The 25,294-nt window shown below is 39.6% G+C and overlaps 3 protein-coding genes across 4 annotated transcripts in view; all 3 read left to right on the top strand.

Moving 5' to 3' along the window:
- Window positions 1-10,310, top strand: part of ptpra (protein tyrosine phosphatase receptor type A) — a 33,037-nt gene extending 22,727 nt beyond the window's left edge. Inside the window, exons 12-22 of one of the 2 annotated variants that reach the window (XM_034121660.1) lie at window positions 344-463; window positions 666-832; window positions 919-1,054; window positions 1,135-1,284; window positions 1,948-2,038; window positions 2,142-2,218; window positions 2,346-2,480; window positions 4,016-4,141; window positions 4,861-5,012; window positions 5,451-5,586; window positions 6,845-10,310. In XM_034121660.1, the coding sequence (XP_033977551.1) occupies window positions 344-463; window positions 666-832; window positions 919-1,054; window positions 1,135-1,284; window positions 1,948-2,038; window positions 2,142-2,218; window positions 2,346-2,480; window positions 4,016-4,141; window positions 4,861-5,012; window positions 5,451-5,586; window positions 6,845-6,919 (1,365 nt within the window). In that variant the 3' untranslated portion in view covers window positions 6,920-10,310. Of the gene's footprint in view, window positions 1-343; window positions 464-665; window positions 833-918; window positions 1,055-1,134; window positions 1,285-1,944; window positions 2,039-2,141; window positions 2,219-2,345; window positions 2,481-4,015; window positions 4,142-4,860; window positions 5,013-5,450; window positions 5,587-6,844 lie in introns of both variants that reach the window. The other variant, XM_034121659.1, reaches the window with a different exon arrangement.
- Window positions 10,311-13,227: 2,917 nt separating this feature from the next.
- Window positions 13,228-15,168, top strand: gnrh2 (gonadotropin-releasing hormone 2). The gene is made up of 4 exons (XM_034121840.1): window positions 13,228-13,347; window positions 14,075-14,219; window positions 14,311-14,394; window positions 14,606-15,168. Exons 2-4 carry the CDS (start codon window positions 14,085-14,087, stop codon window positions 14,642-14,644), a joined length of 258 nt encoding a protein of 85 aa, XP_033977731.1. The 5' UTR covers window positions 13,228-13,347; window positions 14,075-14,084; the 3' UTR covers window positions 14,645-15,168.
- A 904-nt stretch (window positions 15,169-16,072) lies between these two features.
- On the top strand, window positions 16,073-21,949 carry zmat1 (zinc finger matrin-type 1). Its single transcript, XM_034121732.1, has 7 exons — window positions 16,073-16,217; window positions 18,190-18,296; window positions 18,405-18,485; window positions 18,698-18,833; window positions 19,267-19,500; window positions 20,443-20,533; window positions 20,774-21,949. The coding sequence occupies exons 1-7, from the start codon at window positions 16,079-16,081 to the stop codon at window positions 21,741-21,743; spliced, it is 1,758 nt and encodes a 585-aa protein (XP_033977623.1). The 5' UTR covers window positions 16,073-16,078; the 3' UTR covers window positions 21,744-21,949.
- The last annotated feature ends 3,345 nt before the right edge of the window (window positions 21,950-25,294 follow it).

Genomic DNA, 25,294 nt, shown 5'->3' with positions numbered 1-25,294 from the left:
AGTTACTTAATTGATTTGCCCACAACAAGGTATGTGGATTATCTTGAGTAAACCGGTCATGATTTTTGGAAAGAGACTTTAGCCTGGAGTGGTTTTTTTTGGTGCTTTGAGCACTGTAAGTAGAGGGCCAACTAGTGCCATTATATTGAAGAAGGCAGACATCTCTGCAGCTGATACCTTCATCCCGTCAAAACAATCAAGATAAATACTGTCCCTTTTAACCTCTCTAGTTATTGTGCTAAACACATTCTGTCATAGACACAGCCTAGTTCATTTGTTTCCCATTACTGAATAAATTGAGGCTTGATTTGCTCAATTTTCTATCTTTCTCTCTGTGTTTCAGTGTAAGTGTGCCCAGTACTGGCCGGACCAGGGCTGTTGGACATACGGGAACATCCGCGTGTCTGTCGAGGACCAGATGGTTCTGGTGGACTACACCATCCGCAAGTTCTGCATCCAGCAGGTAATACTTTGTTGGTGTGGGTACCAGGATATATTATGTTTAATTCTGTGTTTACCCTGCACACACACACAGGAAACACTGGTGTTGCTTGTGTCTACAAACATCTTTTGATCACACACTGCAGACTAAAAATACATTTAAGTTTAGATGACACTCACTGTGCCGTGGCTCCGTCTATAACCTGGTTTTATTTGTCTCTCAGGTGGGGGACGTGTCTGGTAAGAAGCCTCAGAGGCTCGTCACCCAGTTCCACTTCACCAGCTGGCCAGACTTCGGGGTGCCCTTCACCCCCATCGGCATGCTCAAGTTCCTCAAGAAAGTCAAGAATTATAACCCTACGTATGCCGGGGCCATTGTGGTCCACTGTAGGTGAGTGCAGCTCAGCTTACACTCTCACTTCTCCTGGTTTGGTTGTGTGTGTTTTTGTTTAATTGCTTTATATTTCTGTGTGTCAGTGCGGGCGTGGGGCGGACAGGAACCTTCATTGTGATCGATGCAATGTTGGACATGATGAACACCGAGAGGAAGGTGGATGTGTTCGGCTTTGTCACCAGGATCAGAGCCCAGCGCTGCCAGATGGTGCAGACTGATGTGAGTCACATGGTCTCTCCCAGTGTTTTCAGAGCCATGATTTCCACTTGTTCCTCACGTCTTCTTCCTCCGCCCCACAGATGCAGTACGTGTTCATCTTCCAGGCGTTGTTAGAGCACTACCTGTACGGAGACACGGAGCTGGAGGTGACTTCTCTGGAGTCCCACCTGGTCAAACTCTACGCCCCCGCTCCTGGAGCTGGCTGCAGCGGGCTGGAGGCTGAATTTAAGGTGCGTGTGATGTTTTCATAGCACTCGAACAAAAACTAAATATCTTAACTGCTACTGTCCCAGGCATTAGAGATCCTTTTGACTCAAAACTGTATTTTTCTAATGTTTATGTCCACTAACATGGCTTGTATCTGTGTAAAATGTGTCACAAGAAAGGTGTTTTCACATTATTCTACTGTGGGTGGAGATGTCTGTACACTGCCCTACAATCTGATATTCATGTCACACACAAACTTGAAAGCTTATTGCTGTCGAATATGCAAATAACTGCAAATGCTGAGAACTTGAGCGCAGCCCAGACTTGTTGGTACAGAGAGGGAGGGTAAGCATTAGAGAAATGGACGTTTTTGCAGCAAACAGTGTAGAGTTAACTGTGTTTGGATGTAAACCAGACCCTGGAGCAATGTCAGTCAGTGGCAGTGACAAGCCAACAAGCTGAAAAACGCTTCAAACTAATTACAGATGCTCACTACTCTTACCTTGCTGATATGTCTTCTAGTTGGCGATTTTGAAAGCATATTAGATGTGCTTCCAGACCCTTTTCAGAGTTTGTTTTTTACTTTTTTTTGTTGGAAAACTATGTTTCAACATATAAATTAATCACGACGGATCCTTTAAAACATATCTGGAGGGGGACTTCAAGTTATCTCTTTTTTCTAGAAGCTGACATCAATCAAGATCCAGAATGATAAAATGAGAACAGGCAACCTGCCGGCCAACATGAAGAAGAACAGAGTCCTGCAGATCATTCCATGTGAGTGATTTATGTGTTTATTATTGTGGCTACACGCAGTGATGAAAGCCATGATGAAAATACAGTTGTATAGCCCCTGTGTTAATGTTCCTCCTTCCAACAGATGAATTCAACAGAGTGATAATCCCAGTGAAGCGAGGAGAGGAGAACACCGACTACGTGAACGCCTCTTTCGTAGACGTGAGTGTAAAAGCTCCTGATCATTTCATTAATGCAAGCAATCGATCGGGTGTTTAAAGTCTGCCTTCCTTCTTCCCTCCCTCCCCCCTGGACATCACTTCCTGTCTGTTCCTGCATGTGGTCACAGGGCTACCGTCAGAAGGACTCCTACATAGCGAGCCAGGGCCCCCTGCAGCACACCACGGAGGACTTCTGGAGGATGATCTGGGAGTGGAGGAGCTGCTCCATAGTCATGCTCACTGAGCTGGAGGAGAGAGGCCAGGTGTGTGTTAGTGTGTGTGTGTGTGTGCAGATACAAACACTGGTATCAGATATCAGAGGCCTGTACTACGAAGCTGGATTTTCGCTTAGCCGGCTGACTTCAGGGAAATCTCGGGCTTTCCGGTCCTACGACGCTGGTTCTCTTTTTAGCAGGCTAGATTTCCATGGTAACTTATGCTGAGCGGCAAACCTGCTCCGGAGCAGGTTAGGTGGCAGGCTAAGAGATCAACTCAGTGAAAGCACTGCCTGCTGACCAATCAGAGCTCCGTGTGCGGAGTTTAAATCGATCAATTCATATTACAGGATAAAGGAAATACAGAAAAACTGCCGTTGCAGGAAAGACGGCCGACAAAAATCAACTGACTGTGTGAACGTGAAAATTAATAGAATATCACCTCCCATCTTCAGAGCAATCTGACTATTATAACATTAGCGTTAAGAAAGCTTACTTAAATATCTGCCACAACATAAGTAACCGGATCAGAGTAACATTACGTACAGTCCGCGGCACTGTGAGTGCAGACGTCGATGTGTCCCATTATCATTCATATCATATCACATCATAATGTATCATATATTTCCTTATCTGAGTCAGCTTCTTGAGCCGTATCTGGCGTGCAACACTCACAGTGTCACATACTGTATGCAGAAGTATTATTTTAAACAACACATTAAGTTGACGAAACACTCGAGTCAAATGTAATTAAAGTCAGATCGTGTCTTAGACGGGGCAGTGATATCATAAACCTGTTAATGTACGCATTCAAACACTTTTTCTTTTACCAGCTGTATTCACCTTGCAGGTGCAGCTATGTGGCTTTTATCCTGGATAAAGTGTTTAAGTCATGGATGTTTAAAGTTTAACTTCTTCATATTTGACTAATATTAAAGTTCACTTTTCATTCAGGAAGTATGACGCTGCGCTGTCAGTACGCTTGGCCGTGTTTGAGATTGGTCGAATGCTCCAAATACCCCCCCTTTCATGTGAACGCGCACCTAACTAGATAGGACACGGCTGGCTTGAGCGATCCACTTGATAACCAGCGTCGTAGGACAGTTTAGCCAGAACGCGTATGTTTTGGATTGGGCCAACCGGCTAACTCAAACATATCCAGGTTAGGTTGAACCAGCTTCGTAGTACAGGCCTCTGGTCATTAACAGGCTTAAAATAGAATATTGATATTAGATCATTTACTCAACGCTGACTTGACGACACCGGACTTGTGTAACATAGTAATACGCTGAAAAATATGTCTTGAGCGTTAATGGGTGCCTAGTTTAAAGACATTTTGAAATATGAGGGACTCAATGGTTTAATCCAACAACAAAGAGTCAAAATAATTCAAATTGAGCATTAAGAAGTTATTTCTAGAAAACAAAGTAGACTATTTACTCATGTAGTTAATGGTTGATGTCATTTTTCTGTCATTTGAGTAATTGTTTATATAAATACATCTTGAGAATTGAAAATGTAGGGTTTTAGACATCTTAGCATGTCGTGTGGTGATTTGACCCTCTGTGTTTTGGTTTCTGCAGGAGAAATGTGCTCAGTACTGGCCCAGCGATGGAGCGGTGGTCTATGGGGACATCTCCATTGAGATTAAAAGGGAGGAGGAGAGCGAGAGCTACACAGTGAGGGACCTCGTGGTCACCAACAGCAGGGTAAGGAGGGACTCCATGGAGCAAGCAAACGCTCCAAATACAAACACAATGCAGGTTCTAACAGAGGGCAGACATGTTTGAATAGTGTAGTCTGAAGCCCTGAATACTATGATACCACAATCTTTGCAACACTAACGCTTTGTTTTGCATCACAAATGATGTATATTCCTTACATTGAGATCGTTATTCACGTTATTGTTCAAAGTGGATGGATTATACATTTGATTTTGTGTTTTTTTTTGTTCCTTAACTGTTATGGGAAAAGGAAGCATGAACTATACAGAGCTTTTATTTAATTAAGATTTGAATTGTGTAGGCTATGATAACCATATATTTTGGCAAATTGAATTACTTTAAACTATCTGAGATCATTTGTATTCAATTAACCACGATCACGATTACGATGTTAATATCAAAATATTCAAGCAAATGAAGGGATGAAATGGCCTGTTGGCTGATTCAACAGGGTGTAAGCGTAAATGCTAAATTCCTGTGAGAGAGAGAAGAAGAATCCGTCAGAAAATCCTAATTCTTTTCGCGAACTTCGGGTCAAATTCCAGGCCGGAAAAAGACCAAAATGAGGAATTTGCAAACACATTGGAAAACCCAGAGGTTCCCAAAGGACTGAATGAATTTCAGTTTGACTCGTATATGTACGCAGAGCTTTGTGGAAATAAAGCTACTTATCTCTTCTTTGTTTTCCTCGTCTATTCTTACAGGAGAACAAGGCTCGAGCGGTGCGTCAGTTCCATTTCCACGGCTGGCCGGAGGTGGGCATCCCCGCGGACGGGAAAGGCATGATCAACATAATCGCTGCGGTGCAGAAGCAGCAGCAGCAGTCTGGCAACCATCCCATAACTGTGCACTGCAGGTAAACACACACAAACACACAAACACACACACACACACACACACACACACACACACACACACACACACTAGCGTACCAGTGTACCAGTGTACCAGTGTAAGAACAAATGGGAAACAAATCCCTCGGCCCTTAAGATGATGATATCGTTTTATTTGTTTCTATATAGCTGTTGCAAACGGAAATGCTGCTGGCAATAAGAGTGTGTGAGTGTGTGTCTGGGAAATTGTCACGCTATTATATCACAGGAAAAAACAGCTCAAGAGAATTGTTCTCTTCTTCCTTGTGACATTTGAACTGCTCCCAGAAATGTTGCTACGCTCCTCATGTGCTCTCAGAACAATGCCTCTTGTGTGTGTGTTATTTCTGAACATGCTTACTACAGGGTGTATATTGAGGTTTACATTGTTGCTTGTGGTGTGTGTGTGTGTGTGCGCACAGTGCTGGTGCGGGCCGGACGGGGACTTTCTGTGCGCTGAGTACAGTCCTGGAGCGGGTGAAGGCGGAGGGCATCCTGGATGTTTTCCAGACGGTGAAGAGCCTCAGACTGCAGAGACCACACATGGTGCAGACACTGGTGAGGGCCCTTCATGGAAAACTACTTTGGATTATTTCATCATAGTGGATTGACAACAATTCATATTTGAAAAAAAAGACATTGAAAAAGTGTAAGCTTTCTTCCTTTGAAAAATGAACCTTGGTAAAATGTGAGGTAGCCCTTTTTTCCGTCCATAAGCAACAGCTTGATTAATTAACCAACAGCAGTATTTTATAATATTTGTTTGTATATCTGTCACAGACAAAAATCTCAACAAAAATGTGGGTCTTTTCGTTAGGATTGGCAATCAAATTTGGCTCTAACCAAAAAGCATCTTTTTAAGATTTTGGGAGAAGTTTAAGAATAGGATTTATGTCTTTAAACATTAATAAACAGTAGAAAGCTTAACAATACATTTGGAGGGTCAAAGGAATAGTTCAACATGAGAGGAAACGCTAACCCTTTTGCAGAGAGATGGGTAGAAAGATTGACTAATTCAATATGAACCTCGTTAATTACACAATTTGTCCCCAAGACTATACATGTATGAGGATATTAGCACATCCTTTCTACTCATTGGTCTAAAGTCTTGAAATCTAATGTTGACAAACTATGTGTAGGTTTCTAACAGTATGACTTGAAACGCTTGGATCACATGAAGAATCATACTTCTTATCAATGGTCAAAGTCAGGATCTTTGAAAACATGTGGAATCTTTTTTAAGGCTTCAAATATCTAAATATCTTTAAGTTTCCTACATTTAAGTAAATAGCTAGGGAAAGGTTCCTAAAGACTAAATAAAGAGTGATACGTTTTTAGCAAGTTTTCGCATTTTCAGTTGCGGGCATAAAGGGGTTAGTTAGCTTTAGTAGATCGGTGGATTGGTGGTTATTTGTTACGTTAGAGTTGATATCCACCTTTATTTGACATATAAACGCAAACTGAGAATTTAGAAATGTTCCCAATGCAATAATACTCAAACTACAGCTGTGTGATTGTACTGCTGTTAGCCGTTGTACAAGGGATAAACAAACTTCCAAGATTTCAAAGGTTAAATGTCATATACACAACTAAAGTATAGTTGGGTCACGGGGCCCTCAACAATGCAATATGAATATATACAAGACATTAAAGCAATTAAAAGCAAACAATAACAATAGTGCAAGCTCAGGAGACTGAAATGTGACAGGGTTTTATTTTTTTTAATGAAAATGTATTATCACCATTGGTAGTTCCAACTGAAATAACTCTTCCTCCTGTGCCTAACCCTAACCCCCCCCCCCCCACACCTCTGCAGGAGCAGTACGAGTTCTGTTACAAAGTGGTCCAGGAGTACATCGATGCCTTTTCTGACTACGCCAACTTCAAGTAGGGACCTGCCGTGGATGGATGTCCGATACACTTCATATGCACGCACCAGAACACACGCACACACCGCCACGCAGAAATCTGCAACCTCCCATCTGATGGATTTAAAAAAAAAAGAAAAAGACTCATCACAAGTTGATCTGTGGATGGGAGGGACTGCCTGCAGGGAAAGGGACAGAGGCCCGGAGGACAGGACAGGGCAGCGCAGTGGGACAGAGAAAATAACTGAGATGCCTTCTTGAATATTTTGTAATATTGGTCTTGTTAATACAGCCCTTAACCCCTTATTTGCTTCCCACCCCCCCCTTCATATGTACATATACTTACTGTGTTGCATCTTATTACTTTGATTTCAGACACAGTTTTGAGTTTGGCTGCATTTTGGGGTGGCACCTGTAATGTATTTTATTGGTATATATAAATATATATGAATATAAATCTAATGCTTTGGAGGCTAATGTCAAAGAAATCCAGAGTCAAGGTAATGAGGTTTAGATTTCTTTTTACTTTATAGGGACAGAGGGACATGAAGCCAACAATGTTTTACATTGTTGGCTTGTCCAGAGCCGCGCTGTAGCAACATGAGTTGTAGCAGAACCCTGAATATTTACAGACTAAACCTGGTCTGTGTTTCACTCCTACACACACACACACACACGCACACACACACACACACACACACACACACACACACACACACACAGAGATATGTTTCCATCTATCGAGCCACTTAAATTTCTCCCCTTTAAAGTTTCAGAGGTTCAAAGGTCACTCACGATTGGAGTGAGGTAGCTCATTGACTCAGGTTGACACACGAAACACACACTGAATACCAGGAGCCATTCTTTCTTTTGAATGTGTGTGTTTGTTTGAGCTGCAGCTGAAGACACTGTCTTCTATCTGCAGAGTGCCAAAGTCCTTCTCTCCCTCGCAGAGTCCAGTAGCTCTAACAATATCTAGACATTCACTAAAGCCAGTTTACTGTTTAATGATCTGCTACCAACACTCTGCTTTAACAGGAAATCGGGCTTCTTGTTTTAAAGGTACGGTCTGTTTCAGTATCTGCAGCGTTGTTGATCATGCTGACAAGCCAAATCACTCCATTATTGCATCAACAGATCATATACCCGGCATATTTCTTTTCTAGTTTACAGACGCACGTCAGTATTTCTTGTAGATTGTATTGAGCTTTTTTTTCTATATGGGTTTTATTTTGAGTCTGCCTGAATGAACGATTTCTTTTATATCAGCCTCACATCACTACGCTGTACTGTCACACTTTTAATTCCCTTTTTTTAAGTTTTCCCACCATGAACACTGATGCTGAAGAATGTCTCTTATAATTTGAATGCTGTTGCTAACATTTTCCTTTCAAAATGGATACTTTGTTACTTAAATAGTGGTGGTGCCATGCCATGTTTGCTCAGATTTTATTTTTGAATGGCTGTCCTGTGAGGACACTTGATTACGGTGTGGGTTTCTTTTCAGATGAGGCCACAATTGAGGCTATGCACTCAGTTGTGATGGATATTGTCAGTTAACCGCTGGGCTTCGGGTCACGTAATGTCAACTCCCGTCAGGAAATCAAAGTTCAAAGATTTAAAACCCCAGCAAAGGAGAGTACTCCAATATCATGCCTTGCCTGGATTTTAACAGATTTTATTGCTATGATATTAAAAAAATATTTTCCAAGCTATTTCAATGTTTTTAAATGTAGATTTTAACTATGAAAAACCTCTTTTCGTTCACAATTTGCAGCCCACACTAACGGTCGAAATCACACTAACAGACCCGGATTGAATGACTTTTCTTAACGGAAGGAGCCCAATCAGTACTCATTTATTGATGGTGGACAACGTCATTAAAAGTACATGCTGAATCTTTTTTAGGAAGGGTGATTTGCATCAATGTTGATAGTTTGAACACTCATGCACTATTTGCACCAAAAGCAAAGCCCTTAAGATTACAAAACCAAATGACAGATAAGGTTAGGATGATGATTTGGCCTTGATATTGAAATATAAGAACCTTGTTCAGGTCTCAAAGCTGTAAGGCCCCTGCAGGGACATAAAAGTAGATATTTTTGAAATGTTGGCTGTTTGTGCATCGTCATTTTCCTTTCAGGTCTTTTTTCCCCCCAAAGCATCACAAGTGCCCGCACTCCTAGTTAGGTGCCGTTATACTTTTCATTTATCTACTTTGTCACATATTGGGTCTTTCATTAAATAGAGAAGGGGATGCCTTTTGTTTAGCTAATCTATCTGTGGGTTTATTGTGTGTGTGTTTGGATCAATGCGACTTTGAATTTGACAGCAAAATATGACACTGTGCCATCCCATGAGACCCACTATTTTACAGATCTAGTGAATATCGAAAGAAAGTGCCTGACTTGTAGTTTAAAACTAACCTGTACATATAATTTGTGATGCAACCGTCATCCTAAAAGCTGTCCTGAGCATTTTCCTTACTCTGATGACAAAACTTTATTTGACAAATCAATAGGGCCAGAAATAAGACATGGTTGGTCATCCTTCACATTCCCTGTAGTCACAAATACGTAGACTCCTCAATTGTGCAGTTGAAACAAATGTTGAGGCCTCTTTTAAAATAAACATTTTATTTGAATGGCCTCATATCATTCCATATCAATGACATGTGGTATCCATGACAAGTAATCAATTGTGGGTACCCAAATGTTCAACAAAAATCGTTAAGTTTTTCCCCATCACAGTTAAATTGCATCTTTTATGCATCTTCAGCGAGGGAAACCAGACAGTTGTCCCTGCTCCACGTCCCTTTTATCTCTGAGCTTTTCCCCAGTGGAGTGAATGCCCCTGAGAAATTTAAATAGGTCTCCATTTCTAAATGGTCTGACTTGAGGAAGATTAGAGTCCAACTTTTTCTCTTCTTCTTTCCACCTTCTTATGTCCTTTATGTCCTTGTCCACTCACTGCTGTCCACTTATCGCACCCTTTCCTTCCTTCACTTTGTCCTTGGCCCATGTGTCCCCAGTGGTCACAGCCCCACTCCCTTTTGTACATAATGTAAGGTTATTTATATTTCATTCCAGCCTGCTGCCTTGCTTATTATATTTTCTTCTCCCCCCTTCTTTTTTTCTTTTTGAAGAATAAAAAGATGTATATTGAACTGTATCGGGACCATTTTAAAAATGTATTGGAGATGTTTCGTTTTGGCCATTTTTAATTTGGTATAATTGTCTTAAGAAAATCCTATTTTTTAATTTGCCAATGTTTGTTTCTAGTGTTTTGTTATTCAACATTTGAATATATGTATATATAATTATATATATGACAAAATTATATATAATTATATAATGCCAAATGGCCTTTCTAAGCAAGATACTGTTCAAACCTAATAAAGTGCTTGAGATTTTATCAAGTGTGTGTATTTCTTATGTCTTTAAAAGCTAAATGTTAGTAACACGTCAGACACTCATGCTCCATCACGACAACCTGAGGATCATTACAGCTCACTCCTCGATGAAGACTATAATTGTAGATGTGCAAAAGAATTGCCGATCGTTCATGTACTTTATAGATCAGGCGGTCCTCCTGAGTGTTGCTCTTGAAAGGTATCAATCAGTGTGTAACCCTTCACCCCCATCAAATATGAATGAGTGTTTTGCTCTGATGAATCAAGGAATCATTTAGGGTTACTGGTGAAATGATCGAGCGGAAAGTAATACCTGTTAAACATTTAGGAAAAGATCATTATTATATTAAGGTAGTATCACTATTAAATAGATGTGGTATTAGTTTGTAGGCTTTAATCCACCAGCACTGCGACACTGAATAGCTTAATTGTAAATAGAAATGGAAAGGTATAATCCTAAACATGAGTCTACTCTTCACAAAGACTAATCAGCCAGTTGAATAATGTCTTCTGAGGTCCTTTCTATAGTCGTTCTATAGTTTATAGAAATGTAGGATTTAATCATTTGTGCAAAAACATTTTTTTAAATTCAAAGTCTGGAAATCTCTGCATTTGCTGCTTTGATATTAAGCATTCCTTTTTTTATTATGTCTCTTGCCAGTTCCTTAATCTTATTTAGTATCCCTTTTGAAGCTCAAAGGAATTTGCTTTGGCGTATAATGGTGCATACATAAACAGAGTAAGAGAGAATACAAATGGAAGAATAAGAGCAAATATAATATCTGAAAAACGTAAAATAAACAATACAATCAAAGGGTAATGCAATAAGAATTATTTGCAAACATATATATTGTAATATAAAAGCTGTGCAGTTTTAAAGTAGTATTATTGTCCAGAAAATGTAGAATTGTGATTGTTAAATATGATCACAAAGATGTTACTTATATATATATATATGTAAAACGTCCATTGGAGGATATAAGGGTCTGTGTCCGTGGGGGTCCCAGAATTCTTGATGAGGCCAGCAACTGATTTCTTTTATGCAGTATTTCACTATTTGTAATGGTAATTGACAAAGCTCTTACTGTCAAGCCCAATCTGGTTAGGTTTGCGTGGAACAAATCAAGAGAGTGGTAATTTATGTCAGTCATATATTTAGACTATTATAAAGTATACAAGCTTGATGAAATATGAGTTGAATGAAAGCTGTGAAAACTCAGAACGGAGTAAAAGCTGACAGGATGTTCAAACTAGACATAAATAGAACGTGACAACAAAATTACATTTGCAGATAACAATAAAGCTTCTCTATCCCTGTATGTTTAATTTGTAAATGTTAATTCCGAGACTTCTGACGGTTATTCCTCTAGCCTCACATTGACAGGTGGTCTCATCAGTGACGCATGTTGGAGTTTTCTCTCTTCAACCAATCCCTGACAGCACCAGCCTCGTGTCTCATCACTCAGGCGGGCAGCTGACCTGAGTCAACAGCAGCAGCTCGTCACGCTGTCACTCACTTCCTGAGTCAGAGCTGCTGCTGCATGTAAAACTCTGAAAAGGAAATACCTCCTCTAATTGAGATGGATCTCATCAGGGATCCACTGTTTGTTCCCCTGTCATCAGATGCCAGCGACTGAGAGGGTCATTCGGGTTAAAGTGAGGATGTGTGGTGGGTCGATGCGGTCAAAACGACATCGACCTTGAGAGAGGAAATTGAAACTCAAGAGTTTTTCATTCTGACAAAGACTCCTGTAATTGGGATCTGAGCAATACGGTTGAATACGTTGAGCAACTCGAATGCAATCATCCTTTTAAAATCAATTGGAAAAATCCTTTTTAGTTTTACCTTAAATAGTCTGGTTGATGGTTATTCATTATGTTTTCCCCTTTTTTTAAAATTCTATGATCTTTTGTTTCCGTTCACTAATCTTATAAATTAATTTTGCTTGGTTGTTGACCTTAAACATTTAAATGTGGATTCATTAATCTCAATGGTTTGAATCCCCATGTATAACATGTTTCTTTTATCATTTATTTTGCTGCTATATTGTACTGCCATGTGGTAAATACTTGTGTATGCTGCTCTTGCTCTTTTGCACTTTTTGCATATCATGTATTTTGTTTTTGCTATGTTTGTAAAATGTAATTTTCTTAAATGTTTAATGTGAGGGACTGCGGATGGAAATTAGCTCAAAGCTAAATCTGGCACTGTTACGCTTGACACATTTTCATGTTTTAAGTGTTCATTACTGTGCATTGTCCCTGCTAAATAAACGATTAAATAAATAAAATGTCTTGTGTTTTTTGTTAACACTATTCACTGTTTGTTTCCTTCCAACTACGTAGACTGAAATGTGCAATATAAATAAAGTTGTATTAGCTATTAGATAAAGATCATTCTTGGCAGGGCCCAGATTTCAGATTTCAGAAACTTTTGAGCCCCAGTATTTCCTAAAACTCATTTTCATGTACACAATTTCACGAGTTATGTCGAAGTGGCCATGTTCTTCCACTTGTAGAATGTATGCAGTGAATTAACCATTGAGACATTTTTCAGTTTTTAGGATTTCTCTTAAGAATGTGCTTGAAATACTTAGATGATACAGTTTGACTTTAATCTGCACATTGAATTATTTGTTTTGTTATTCAGCCAGGGTGTCAGTATTTGGACGTGGATACGTGTGATGCAAGTGAGCAGACGTACATCTCAGGGGTGTCAGAGCATGTTTGCAGGGGATAATTACAATTGGCCATGTCTCCTGGACCTCTTGTCCCCGGGGGGCGTTCCTTTCACCGCCGGGGAACAGAGGGGCCACAGGGGTCAGAGAGGGGCGGGGCCATTAGGGGCTGATAATGGCCATGTGCATTTGGAGGGGTACATATATATTCAGGAGGAGTATGAGGGTGAAGAGAGTCTTTACAGTCGTGCACTTGTGAAACTGTGAGATATCTTCAACAGCCGAACTACTGAAGGAAAGCTGAGGGAGCTTCTGTCAGGACGTCAAGGGACACCTGTAGTGATACAGTTGTGAGAATAAGGTAAGGACACTTTCTTTTGTACTTTTATATACTTTTACTGCTTTCTGTTTACTCTAAATTATACATTGTTATTTTTGGAATATAACAATGAATCTTGTTAGAGACTGAGCTTTAACTCCTCTCTGTGCCTCTTAATTGGATTTTAAGCTTAGTGATTTTCAGAAGTTTAACAATAGGCCTGAAAACTCTGTATATATTTCATCTATAGCATAATTACTAAAAAAGGATATTATGGCAACATTTATTTTAAGGGCAATACATTAGTCCCTAAAATGATTCTTAAAATGTTACAAATGTTTAACCGTATTTGGTTTATTGATGGTAAGCAAGTAATTGAAATTTGACTACAGTTAAATAAGCTCAAATGTAAACATGAAATGTAAAAGGAAACTTGCAGTAAAATTCTTGCAAAGAAAGATTCAAATTGTTAATCAACAAATACTCAACTTGTATTGATATTACGGCTAAATATATACCATTTCTGGTGACAGGCAGCTTTACTTTCTACACAGCATGAACTCGTTTTATACATTTGTATTGCAGCAAAATCAAAATTGCATTTACATCTTAAAGTGTTCGCTACAGAAATGCTATTCCAAATGTAAATGATGGAACCTGATAAAGTATTTAAACACTTTGCAATTTGATTAGATTTTCTAAACCAGATACCAAAGGCTCAAATATAATACTCTCTTGTGGTCAGAGCTAATGGAGTCTTTTCCTTCAGGGGGAACATCATGAGTGTGTCTCGGCTGGTGTTGCTGCTCGGGGTGCTTCTCTGCGTCGGGGCTCAGCTGTCCAGCGCCCAGCACTGGTCTCATGGCTGGTACCCCGGAGGCAAGAGGGAGCTGGACTCCTTCAGCACGTCAGAGGTCAGGATCAGAGTTAGTTTTATCATTCACCCAGCATTTCCTGTTGAGAATAAAAATAACCTTTACCTCTTTACTCTTCTTTCATGTGCAGATTTCAGAGGAGATTAAGCTGTGTGAGGCCGGAGAATGCAGCTACTTGAGACCCCAGAGGAGAAGCATACTGAGAAACATTATTGTAAGTAAACAGTTCCTTATTCAGGTTGTATAAAATACTTTTATTTGGATTCATTCGTCTTGTAAGAAGGGGTCTTCACATATACACAGATTCCCCCCCTGTTACAATAATGTATACATAGCTACACACTGTACATAACAACAAAGAGTATGCGATGGCTGTATCATTAAGTGTGTCTGACTCTCATGTCATGCTGTATTTCTCTCCACAGTTGGATGCCTTAGCAAGAGAGCTCCAGAAGAGAAAGTGACAGACTTCCACTCTACACTGCTTTTCTACCTGTAATGACCTTATCCTTCTTCGCCGTCTTTGTCTTGACGTGAAAAAAAAATTATGTTGATCCTCTGATCTCGTATTTAAGTTATTTTCCAACATTACATGGATATCACCTGTGACGAACGTTGAAATTGTAATGTCCTAAAATAAAGTATTTATTTTGATATGACCTTTTTTTGTGAATAGTAAATGGAACTTAGGTTGGTGAAGAAGTAGCAAAACAATATTAAAATCCATGAGGAGTGCGTTCAATTTTGATTTTTTTGGTTTAAGGTTCTTGGTATTACATGCTGGCTCAGTGTCTTGGTTTGCTGGTACACTGAGCAAGAATGCACGGAAGGCATATTGACCACAATCCAAGGATATTAGTTGTTTTATTTACATTTTTACTGTAGATTTCTTTTTTAAATAATGTATTTATTTTTCTCATTTATCAAATATATTTTGATAATTGTTCATGTTTTATCTCAGTCATGTGTATCCGATACATTAAATCAAGTGTGGTTCATTTTTATTTCTTATTAATAAATACATTTAAAATTGACCTTTTTCTGAGAATTGTCCGTTGAATCATCAGTCAATGTAAATTCTGTATGTATAAATAAGGGAAGTAACCAACAAAAATCAACAATACCATTACAAAAATAGAAAGAAAAAAATCAGGGGCTGAAAATAAACAATTTCAAAATATTAAATCGCTTTTTTTGTCTCATAATCATAGTGTATCTACCGATAATTGGCCTACGAGTTTAATCTAATAGAAAACATACGTAAATCGGGTCTTGGGAATCGTTCCCTGATGTGTAGGAAATGTGTTAAGGTAGGGTAGGTAAATTTGAGAAACCGGCTCGAGATCGCTAGAATTTGAAAATACACAACCGGAGAAAATCTGCCACTTCCTTATAGAGCCCCTCCTCCAACACACACGAACGCGCACATCACCAATGAGGGCACGAGATAAGTTTGTGCACAGATGGAAGGCTGACAGGCAGGTAGGTCATCCAGTTATTTTAGCCGGGCCGGCTAAAATGATTGGTCGTACTTTTTACAGTATTACGTCTTCCACAGATGACATTTTTTTATGGATTTTTTGTCAAAGCACTTAAGATATTCATTGCTATCGGGATGTTAAGAGCATTCCATGGAATATAACAAAAAGTGTATCTCGAGCCGGTTTCTCAAACTTACCTACCCCACCTTTAACTGCAAGTATAAGATTTACATATTTTTGTTTGCGTATTATTGTATTTTAATTCAGTGATAATGTGTTAAAGCATAATGTATATAGAATGTACAGTCTTGTTATAAACATACAGATATTGTAAAGTGAATTTCTGTAAACACAGGATGGTCTCCATAATACCGTGACGTCACTGCGCCCGCACCAAGCAGGCAGCTTAGCCAAAACATGGACGACAGAAGTGTCTGTACTCCGCACCTTGCGGAGTCAGAGGCTCAAAATAACACAACTAGTACCCCTAACGCGGCTTCTGCCACAGGTGCTGACAAAGTAATAAACACTCAAACAGATAGAGCCCAGGTTGAAGGTGAGTTTTGTCTACAACGTGAACATTAAGCCATACGGTGTCATTTAGCTTCTTTAGCTAACTGGCTAGCAGGCTCAACAGTAGGGTGAGCTAGCTGCTTAGCTAAATGCGCTAACGTCAACGGTGTAACGTTAGCTCAAACGTTAGCAGTAGAGCTTCTGGAAATAGCTCGTCAAATAATAATAATAATAAAAAAGCCCTTTGTAACGCTGGACAACTCTAAAAGTGAAACAATAGAAAGTTTAAAGATTAACGTAATTTGTTTCCAGAGGTCCGGGAGTGGTTGGCCAGTTGCTAACGTCAATTGTTTTGCAAGCTAGTGTCAGCATACGCCCAAAACCAAACTCCCTGTAAACCTTAGTCATATGTCAACCACGGGTTAAGGTTAGCTTTCTAGGCAGCTAGCATAGGCCAACAAATGTTAATTCCATTCAGTGTTGACGTTAAATTAGGTTTCCCTGGCAACAGTTGGTAATGGCTTATCTGACTTGAATCAGTCAATTAAATTACATTTATTTATTGTCATTGTATTGTTAAAAAAGCAATCCTGTCAGTGCATATCTACATATCAAAAGAATGGATTGAAAAGCTTTAGCTTGTCGCGGAATCTACAGTCTTTTAATCTTTCTTGGTAATGATTTTGAAGGAACTTAGCCCTCATCAGCTGATCAGCTGTCATTCTGCTGATCTCTAAGACCAGCAGAATAGTTGATGCTTTCAAGACAAGCATGTGAGTAGAAGAAAAACAATCAGCAGATATGAATATGTCAGCAGTATAAATCAAAGTGCTAATTAATTGTTGTTTTAATAGTTTAACATATTTGGTCAATAATTTATTAGTGACAATAGATCCTCAGAAATATAAATATTTATTTTGGAGTTCTTGTGTGTATATAAAACAATTTGGGACACTAACTGTTTTACTATTTTTTGTATTAGCCTAATTAATATGGTAAGGTAATTGTTGTGCAATTTGGTAATTAATGTCATTTTAGTTGTATTCATACATTTCCATTCCTCACCATCATGTTCTTTGATTAGCTCAATGCAACACACCTTGTCAAACCACACAACAAACCATGTTATTATTTATGAAGATTTTATTTTTAGAGCAAGGATAGCAAACAAATCACAGTAACATCTCAGTTCCTATGCATTGATGACATTTTTGTTTAATCCTTAAAGTTGAAACTCTCAAATAGTTTCTTCACAGTTTTGCTACTTGTTGGTTAAAAATGTTTTTTGAAGTAAAAAAATATGCAGAGCACAATGTACATTATTGATGCTATCAGGACAAACTGGGTGATATTTCTGCATACAAAGAATGCAGAAATGCGAGAAATATTTCAGTCAAGCATGAAACCACGATTTCTCACATTGTAGCAACACGGTACGAGTGCTAAAAGGTTTTACTGTTACGAAGGAGGTTACAGTTGATGTGAATAATTCAAGTAGTATTTTTTTGGACAATTTAGGAATTGTATTAGTGGAAGCACAACGTTTATCCCTATCCAAAAGAATGATTTTGGCAAATTTATATACAAATAATGTTTAACAATAAACTTGACTTACTTTAAATACAGTCCTATGTTGTTGGTACATCTTAATTAAATGTGGAATCAAATATAATTTGTAATGTTGTTACAGTATATATTGCATGCAGAGCTGTTTATGCTGCTGGCTTGTTCTGTGACCTTTCACGTTTTCAAATAATGAGAAAAGTTCGTATTAGCATTTTATTTTTCAGCTTCTAATTCTACAAAAGCTAGTTGATCACCATATTTACCACAACCAGCTCACGTAGAGACACAGTCCGATTTTATTTTGGTTTTGTTTTACAATCTGATATCGATTACAATGAATGAATGTAATGAGATATGATCATTTAGTAGCCTGTTGCTTGTTAATCATGTTAAAATAATCCTTCACGTTATTCTCTGTGGCTCAGCTGTAACAGTATTCTGCCTCACAGGAGACAAGAGTGAAGAGGAACTGCTGAAGAGTCTCCTCACGTACGACCACTGCCATGTGTGTGATGCTGCGCTGCTCTACGAATCTCAGCGAGTGTCCCACTACGAGGTGTGTGCTGCTTTCCAGGCGCTAGTCATGGAACTGTGGTGCCGTTTCAATGAGCTAACAAGGTCCGAGCCTTTGTAATAATGTCTCTCGTTTATCCCCCAACTGCAGGGAAAGAAACATGCTCAGAAACTCAGAGTGTACCTGCAGGCCAAGAGAACCGAGAAGATCCAAGAGTCCACAAGACCCCAGGTCAGCACGCTTTGAGAGATGTTACTCTTTACAGTCTGAGGGTCATATCTTTATCCTTCTCTGTAGGATATGATTTCATATGGAGGTACACAGAAGGTTTAAAGGATTGTCATACGACATCTTGTTTTCTTCTTTATTCTTTTTGTACAAACTACCTCAGGAAACACATATTTGTCTCATGATAATTCAGTCTTGTTCCTGTTGTTTTGCAGCGTACCATGACGATGGATAAGGACCAGTTCTGTGAGCTGTGCAACATGGTGTTTAGTTCTCAAGTTGTGGCAAAATCCCACTATGATGGAAAAGTCCATGCCAAAAATCTCCGCAAACAAGGTCTACAGCCCCCAGGCAAGTGTGTGATGTGTGATGGAAAAGTAAATAAGTAATCTATATTATTTACACACCAGCAGTGGATTAAGTTCTGCTTAAAGGCATAATTACAAAATAATCATTTATATATTAATTATTCTACCTGCTTAAACTACAATTCTTGAAGAGTGTCCAAAAAGAGAACAAGTTCTTCATAAATTGAATGAAATTAGGGCAGTATCAACAGGAAAACAGGATAAAAGAGACTTTATTTATTCTGCAAATTGCATTATCAATTCTAGAGACTTTTTCATTTAAAAAATGTTTGTTCTCTGGTATACAAAAAAAAAGTTTCTTCATGAATTCACAACACAGGTGTGTAATTGATTTACAAATGGTTATTTGGGGGTGATATTCTTTTATTTCAGAAAGTCCAGCACATATGAATGAAATGGATGATTTCTCTTCACAGCTGTAGACAGGATGCTCCCAGAGGTTGGTACGGAGCATCTTCTGGACCCAACGGCCCCCAACACGGCACCGAAGAAGGATGTTGATCTGAAGGACCCCAACAAGTACTGCGCCCTGTGTGCCGCCTCCTTCAACAATCCCCAGATGGCGTTGCAGCACTACAATGGACGCAAACACCAGAGGAATCAGACCAGACAGGACCTGCTCAAAAACCTCGGAGACAATGTCCAAGAAGGTAACACGGGGTCCTGCGTCTCACATTACAGAGAGGGGGCCGAGCCTAGAGGCACATGTGTGCATGCTGAGGAGAGCCTGTGTCCATTCTTAATGTAGACGTTAATATTTCTATAGATGTTTAAAATCAGAATCAGAATAACTTTATGTGTCCCACAGAGGGGAAATGTACACTGTTACAGTGAAAGTGAAGATAGACACATAAAATAATACACTATTAGAAACGGCAGCACATAATATTTAAAATAAAAAAAATGAAATAACGTTATTTCAATTTATAAGTAACATTCATAATACATTTTCAATGTACATATTGCACACACGTTTTATTGCACATCAGGGGTGTCATAGTCTGTGTTTGTTTTTGTGTTTTTACATCAATGCAAGTTGGTGTAATTCCACAACAGGCGTGTCGTAGTCTTTATTGTTGTGTGAGTGTGCTGGTCTACCGGGGGCTGTTGTGGTTATACAGCCTGACCGCTGCAGGAAGAGTCATACGAGGCTAGAGAGTTCCTTGTACACTTTACAGCACGAGTTCTCTAGCTATATTTGTGTTGTTACCGAAATATCCATAATCAAATCGAAATTGAGTGGAAGCGAAACATTGATCAGCAGTGAGCATCTTGTCCCATCAGGTAGGTGTTCGCTTGATAACCTTCTCAAATAAACTGGTGTAAGCCGGTAGTCTAACTGCAGTTTGTTAGACAGAATATACAGTGTAGCAGAATGTTAGCCTTAGTTCTTGTGTCAGGTTCTTAACCTTTATTTTCACTTGTAGGCTGTATAACATGTCTTTTGTTGATCCTTCATTGTTAATATGATTGTAAACATAAGTAAGAAACTCACTAGAATCTCAAAGAAAGGGTTATGAGGGCTTTATTCGATTATTGAAGTTGAATTTTCCTCCTCATTTGCCACCTCACCCACTCTCTGTTATCTACAGCCGACTCCCTGATGTGTCAGATGTGTAGCATTCAGTTTAACTCTGTGGAGATGTACCAGGCCCACATGCAGGGGAACAAACACCAGATCAGGTAAGATGATATCTGCAACACTGCACTCACACACCCTTCCACTACTTTATTTATATTCAAATGATCATGGTGTGATTTATTTAAAATGATCTCTACCAAACAAGGTAAAGTCTTTAGAAAAGATATTTCACATATTTTGCTTTTACCAATTATTGCTCTTACTGTGTTTTCTGTGTAAGTGGGGCATTCATTACACAATTGCATATCTACTTAATTCCTTGTTTCCATGTTCTCATCCAGGGAGAAGAAGGTGGTTCACCTCTGCAAATCCCAACAGAAAGACTACAGCACGTTTGCGGATGAACTGGCAGATTTCATTCAGGTTCAGAAAGCTCGTGGAATCAAGCCCAAGGCCGGGCAAGTCACACAACAGGAGGAGGAGGAGGGTGAAGAAGAGGAAGCCTTAAACAAAGGGGAAATATTAGAACTGAATAAACCCAGGCTCAACCCCCCTCCCATCTCTCACCCTCCTCACCCCTCCCGCCCTGGGTGTCACGACACAGTTGAAGGGTGGCGTCCTCCGTATCAGGGCCCCTCCTGGCTGTCCCATGGCTGGGACTACAAACGGCCTCCTCAAGCCCTCCCAGGACCTCCTCTAGCCCTCCCAGGCCCTCCTCTCTTCTCCAGTCAGCCCACTAGGAAGAGGAGGCACAGAAAGCAGTCGAGCTCATCCTCCTATACTTCTTCATCATCTTCCTCCTCCTCTTATAGCAGCAGCAGCAGTGACAGTGGTGACAGCGAACACCGGCGCAGAGAAAAGAGGAGGATTAAAAGATCCAGACGAGAGAGAGACAGGAGAGCAAGAGATGAGGACTCAGATAAGGACAAGAAGAGGAGGAAGCAGCAGCGGAGGAGAGATGATGACTCAGTGGAGGGGAGAAGGGAGGATTCAGGAGGGTCGGGGGAAGAGAGGAGAAAGGGGAAAACTCCTGGCAAGCGGAGAAGACGGGAAAATAAATTAAAGGAGAAGGACCTCGAAGCGGAAGGAGGGGAAAGGGTGATGGACAAATTGACACCAGGAGACATGATGAACAACAGGAAAGAGACAGAGGAGCATATTCAGGCTGAAATGAATGTTGAGCAGGGGGAAGGAGGACAAGACACATCCAAAGCTAAATACAATAAAAAAGAGAAGAAGAAAACTAAAGAGACAGCAGACACAAGGACAGAGGAGGAGAAGCTGTGGGACGACTCCATCCTGGGCTGCTGACATTTTAAGCAAAACACAGAAGTTATAAATATTAGCAGTTTACAAAGCAGTGTTTACTTTCTACTCTGACAGTGTTGCTCTCCATAGGTGTGCTAGCTGGCTAGCCATGTTTAGCTCATTTATGTTTCGGTTATTGTTTGAAGAAAATTCTTACAGTTATAATACTTTATTTTTCTCTATGACACTAAATTATATTGTTGATTTAATTCATTTGCACATCTTTATTTACTGGTGATCTATTTTCTTTCTTCTTTGTTGCCTTAATTTTAAATGATCAGGAAGTTCTCTTCACCTCTCAACACATCGATATGTTTCTGTCTGAGCTGCTGACTGTGATGCCTTCAGCAGCCTGTGGTTGGCACTGTCGAGCTTCACTCAGCATCAGTAAAGCAAATAAAAGCACACAGATGTTAGAAGAGTAGTCCTTTCATTTCTTTTGAAGCTCCATGTGCTTTTACTCAGAGTAACATCTGCTGAAAGGAGGCCAGCATAGACGGGTTCAGCGCATGTTGGATGTATTAGAAAGATGCAAATATGACCAGTTCTGGTTCTCATCAAAACTATTGCACAAAGACAATACTAAGACATTGCTTCAGTCTGTAGTGCTGTGTGTGCATGTGTTGGGATGTTTTTGCAAACAGCCCATACAGTGTTTGGGGTCAGACAGGTGCAACAGTTCGAATGAGGACAGCTCTTCACAAACTTCATATGTTCACATGCAGTCTGTGATAACTTGTACGTTGGCAGTTTACGGTACTTAAAGATGACTGAAACATCTTCTCAACTCATAAGGATCCACTCCAAACAACATCTTGTTCTTAATAAATCCTGAAAAGTAAAAAAATATCCCTAAGAGTCAAAACACGGAGGCGAGGCGAGCCTTTTTGGCACAGCAAACTTATTTTTCAAAGAATGTATTGTCCTTGAACAGCTCTTTTTTCTTACACGATCTGCTGGGTGGTTTGTGGACCACTTTTCAAACCTTCTTTATCCGTAAGTGCTATGCAATTTCCTATCTAAGGCCGTGTACTTACCTACTTTGGCTTATAACAAAGATATTTTGTAGAAAGGTTGGCAGGCAATTATGCACTCAGACTTAAAGGTGGGGTAGGTAAGTCTGAGAAACCGGCTCGAGATACACTTTTTGTTATATTCCATGGAATGCTCTTAACATCCCGATAGCAATGAATATCTGAAGTGCTTTGACAAGAAAATCCATTAAAAAATGTCATCTGTGGAAGCCGTAGTACTGTAAAAAGCACGACCAATCATTTTAGCCAGCCCGGCTAAAATAACTGGATGGCCTACCTGCCTGTCAGCCTTCCATCTGTGCACAGACTTATCTCGTGCCCTCATTGGTCATGTGCGCGTTCGTGTGTGTTGGAGGAGGGGCTCTATAAGGAAGTGGCAGATTTGTTCCTGCTGTGTATTTTCAAATTCTAGCGCACTCGAGCTGGTTTCTCCGAAATTACCTACCCCACCTTTAAGTATTCTGATATCTACAATACGTTAAATAAAGAACTGCCTAAACAGGCCCACAAATTAAATATCCTTAAAACACATATGTTGTACTTATTTGTAGAAGACTTTCTTGACAGTCTGTCTACTTACTTTGACATTTGGCATTTGTGTGATGTATTGCTGTATATTTGATCACACTAGGATCCTGAGAGCTGATTGGTGCACATTATGTGGCGTGTTTGAACAGGAGGATTAAACCAGGAATCAAGCCAAAGTAGTGCAGTAAATCAAAAACATGCACGAAACAGCTTGCTAGTGTGCGTTAACGTTAATAACTTTTGCAAAGACTTCTGTAGAGGCCTTTAGGATGAAAAACCTCTTACATGAAGTTTGGACTTTAGGTAAGGCTCTGCAAATGACAACCACTAAACCGTTTGTGACACATACTAAGACATGGACATAATGTGAGTCTGAAAATGCTAAACTTTTCATAAAACTGTCTGTTGAAAGCAGTAGAGAAATGAAATGAAGGCGGCTTTGACTTAAAGCGTCGGAGCAGCAGACCAACAAAGGCTTCACAGCTCGGCAAGGTGTAGAGCAGCTCTGAAGCCCCCTGAGCTCTCCTGTTTTCAAAGAATCCTGTGGTCTCGTTCCCTATCTCGCTCGTGTCGTAGACCCCCGTAGAGGTATAAGGTGCCCACATCCTCCGACTTTAAGACCCTCACCAGACCGTTCTACGCCCTCACTTTTCACACAACACTAAATAATACAGAAACAAGACAATCCACAGACAACACTCATTATTTAAGTGATCCTTAGGTTCGTCATGGAGAGTTCAATGGGATAACCAGAGAGTTGAACACTCAGTCCTCTCTTTAGCTGTTAAATTGGACATATATCTTTCATGTGGGGTAAATAACTCAATATAAGGTTTGTTTCATTCAGATATGAACAGCAATCTAATGCAGTGTACCTGTGCAAGTCATACAGTACTGCTCAAAAAATCACTGGGAGAGTATTTTTTGGTATGAGTCGAGATCAGCAACAGTATAGAGAATATCCAAACACTATTGTTTCCCTCATGGAACGAAAATACCATTCATAAGTCCAAGCTGTTTTATAGTTATGAATTGAGTTCCTGAATTTATTAGACTGGTATTTAGCAATCATTTGAAGACCCCCTGCTTTTGGAAGTTGTGATTTTTATCTAATTTTGTATTATTACTGATTTGTGATTCATCAATTATTAGGCAAATTAGACCACGCTGAAAATAATTGTCCTGATCGACTCATTCCAAAGTCAGATGTTGTCAAAAGTTAACTTTGCTGTCTTCTCTTCCTGTGCTACGTCTGTAGCTGCGGGATGAGATGTATCTAACGTACCCCCGTACATCGGCCTGTCAACCCTGCATTGTAACTCAGGACAGAATAAAGACCGCTTGCTACAAAACTGCCAAAACTTCAACTGTCAAACTAATTTCTACGGAAAGTATCTTCTATTTTGTTAGGGAGATGTATAAAACGAAAGTCTTCTTATTATCTGTATAAGCATTTGGGATAAAAAAGAAGTAGTCAACTAGAGAAATGCACTTTTGTTTTAATAGTTGAACTGAAAAACTTCAAACTAAATATCAATTTATCTAGTTTAATTAATTGAAAACAATTGATTTCATTATTGAAGTATTACTTGTGATTGAATTAATACAAATTTACCTTGGAGAAGTGAAAATATTCAGAATGTAAATGAGTGCTTTCTTAATGTGTGTGTTGATGAACTTATACTCCATACTTACGCTAAAGAAGCCAAGTATACGCCAATTTAAAGAAGTAGGTATATTTAACAATAATCTGGATTACGGTTTATCATTGATCCTCCGTTTCGAGTAGTTAAGCTTCAGGCACGTGCTGGTATTCCCTCTCCGTGCTTTGCAGGAAGGCATGAAGCTGCGTATGTAGGACTCTGCTGAGCTCTAGGTCATGCACCTGGGCAGAGACCACAGCCCTGCACGCTGCTGCTCCCTGAATATCAACTTTTTTCAGAGTTTATGTGGTATGATATAAACTCTCATGAGACATTACCACGTCTTCAG

The sequence above is a fragment of the Trematomus bernacchii genome, unplaced genomic scaffold (assembly GCF_902827165.1).
Source record: "Trematomus bernacchii unplaced genomic scaffold, fTreBer1.1, whole genome shotgun sequence".
Taxonomy (NCBI): domain Eukaryota; kingdom Metazoa; phylum Chordata; class Actinopteri; order Perciformes; family Nototheniidae; genus Trematomus; species Trematomus bernacchii.
Note: the sequence above shows the minus strand (reverse complement) of the source record. Positions and strands in the feature narration are given on the sequence as shown.

What these genes read in the sequence shown, in the direction of transcription:
- gnrh2 (XM_034121840.1), top strand. Translation starts at nt 14,085, where the DNA reads ATGAGTGTGTCTCGGCTGGTGTTGCTGCTCGGGGTGCTTCTCTGCGTC. An exon ending in ACTCCTTCAGCACGTCAGAG is followed by an intron (nt 14,220 to 14,310) that starts GTCAGGATCAGA and finishes TTTCATGTGCAG; the next exon opens with ATTTCAGAGGAGATTAAGCT. An exon ending in GCATACTGAGAAACATTATT is followed by an intron (nt 14,395 to 14,605) that starts GTAAGTAAACAG and finishes TTCTCTCCACAG; the next exon opens with TTGGATGCCTTAGCAAGAGA.
- zmat1 (XM_034121732.1), top strand. Translation starts at nt 16,079, where the DNA reads ATGGACGACAGAAGTGTCTGTACTCCGCACCTTGCGGAGTCAGAGGCT. An exon ending in ACAAGGTCTACAGCCCCCAG is followed by an intron (nt 18,834 to 19,266) that starts GCAAGTGTGTGA and finishes TTCTCTTCACAG; the next exon opens with CTGTAGACAGGATGCTCCCA. An exon ending in GGGAACAAACACCAGATCAG is followed by an intron (nt 20,534 to 20,773) that starts GTAAGATGATAT and finishes GTTCTCATCCAG; the next exon opens with GGAGAAGAAGGTGGTTCACC.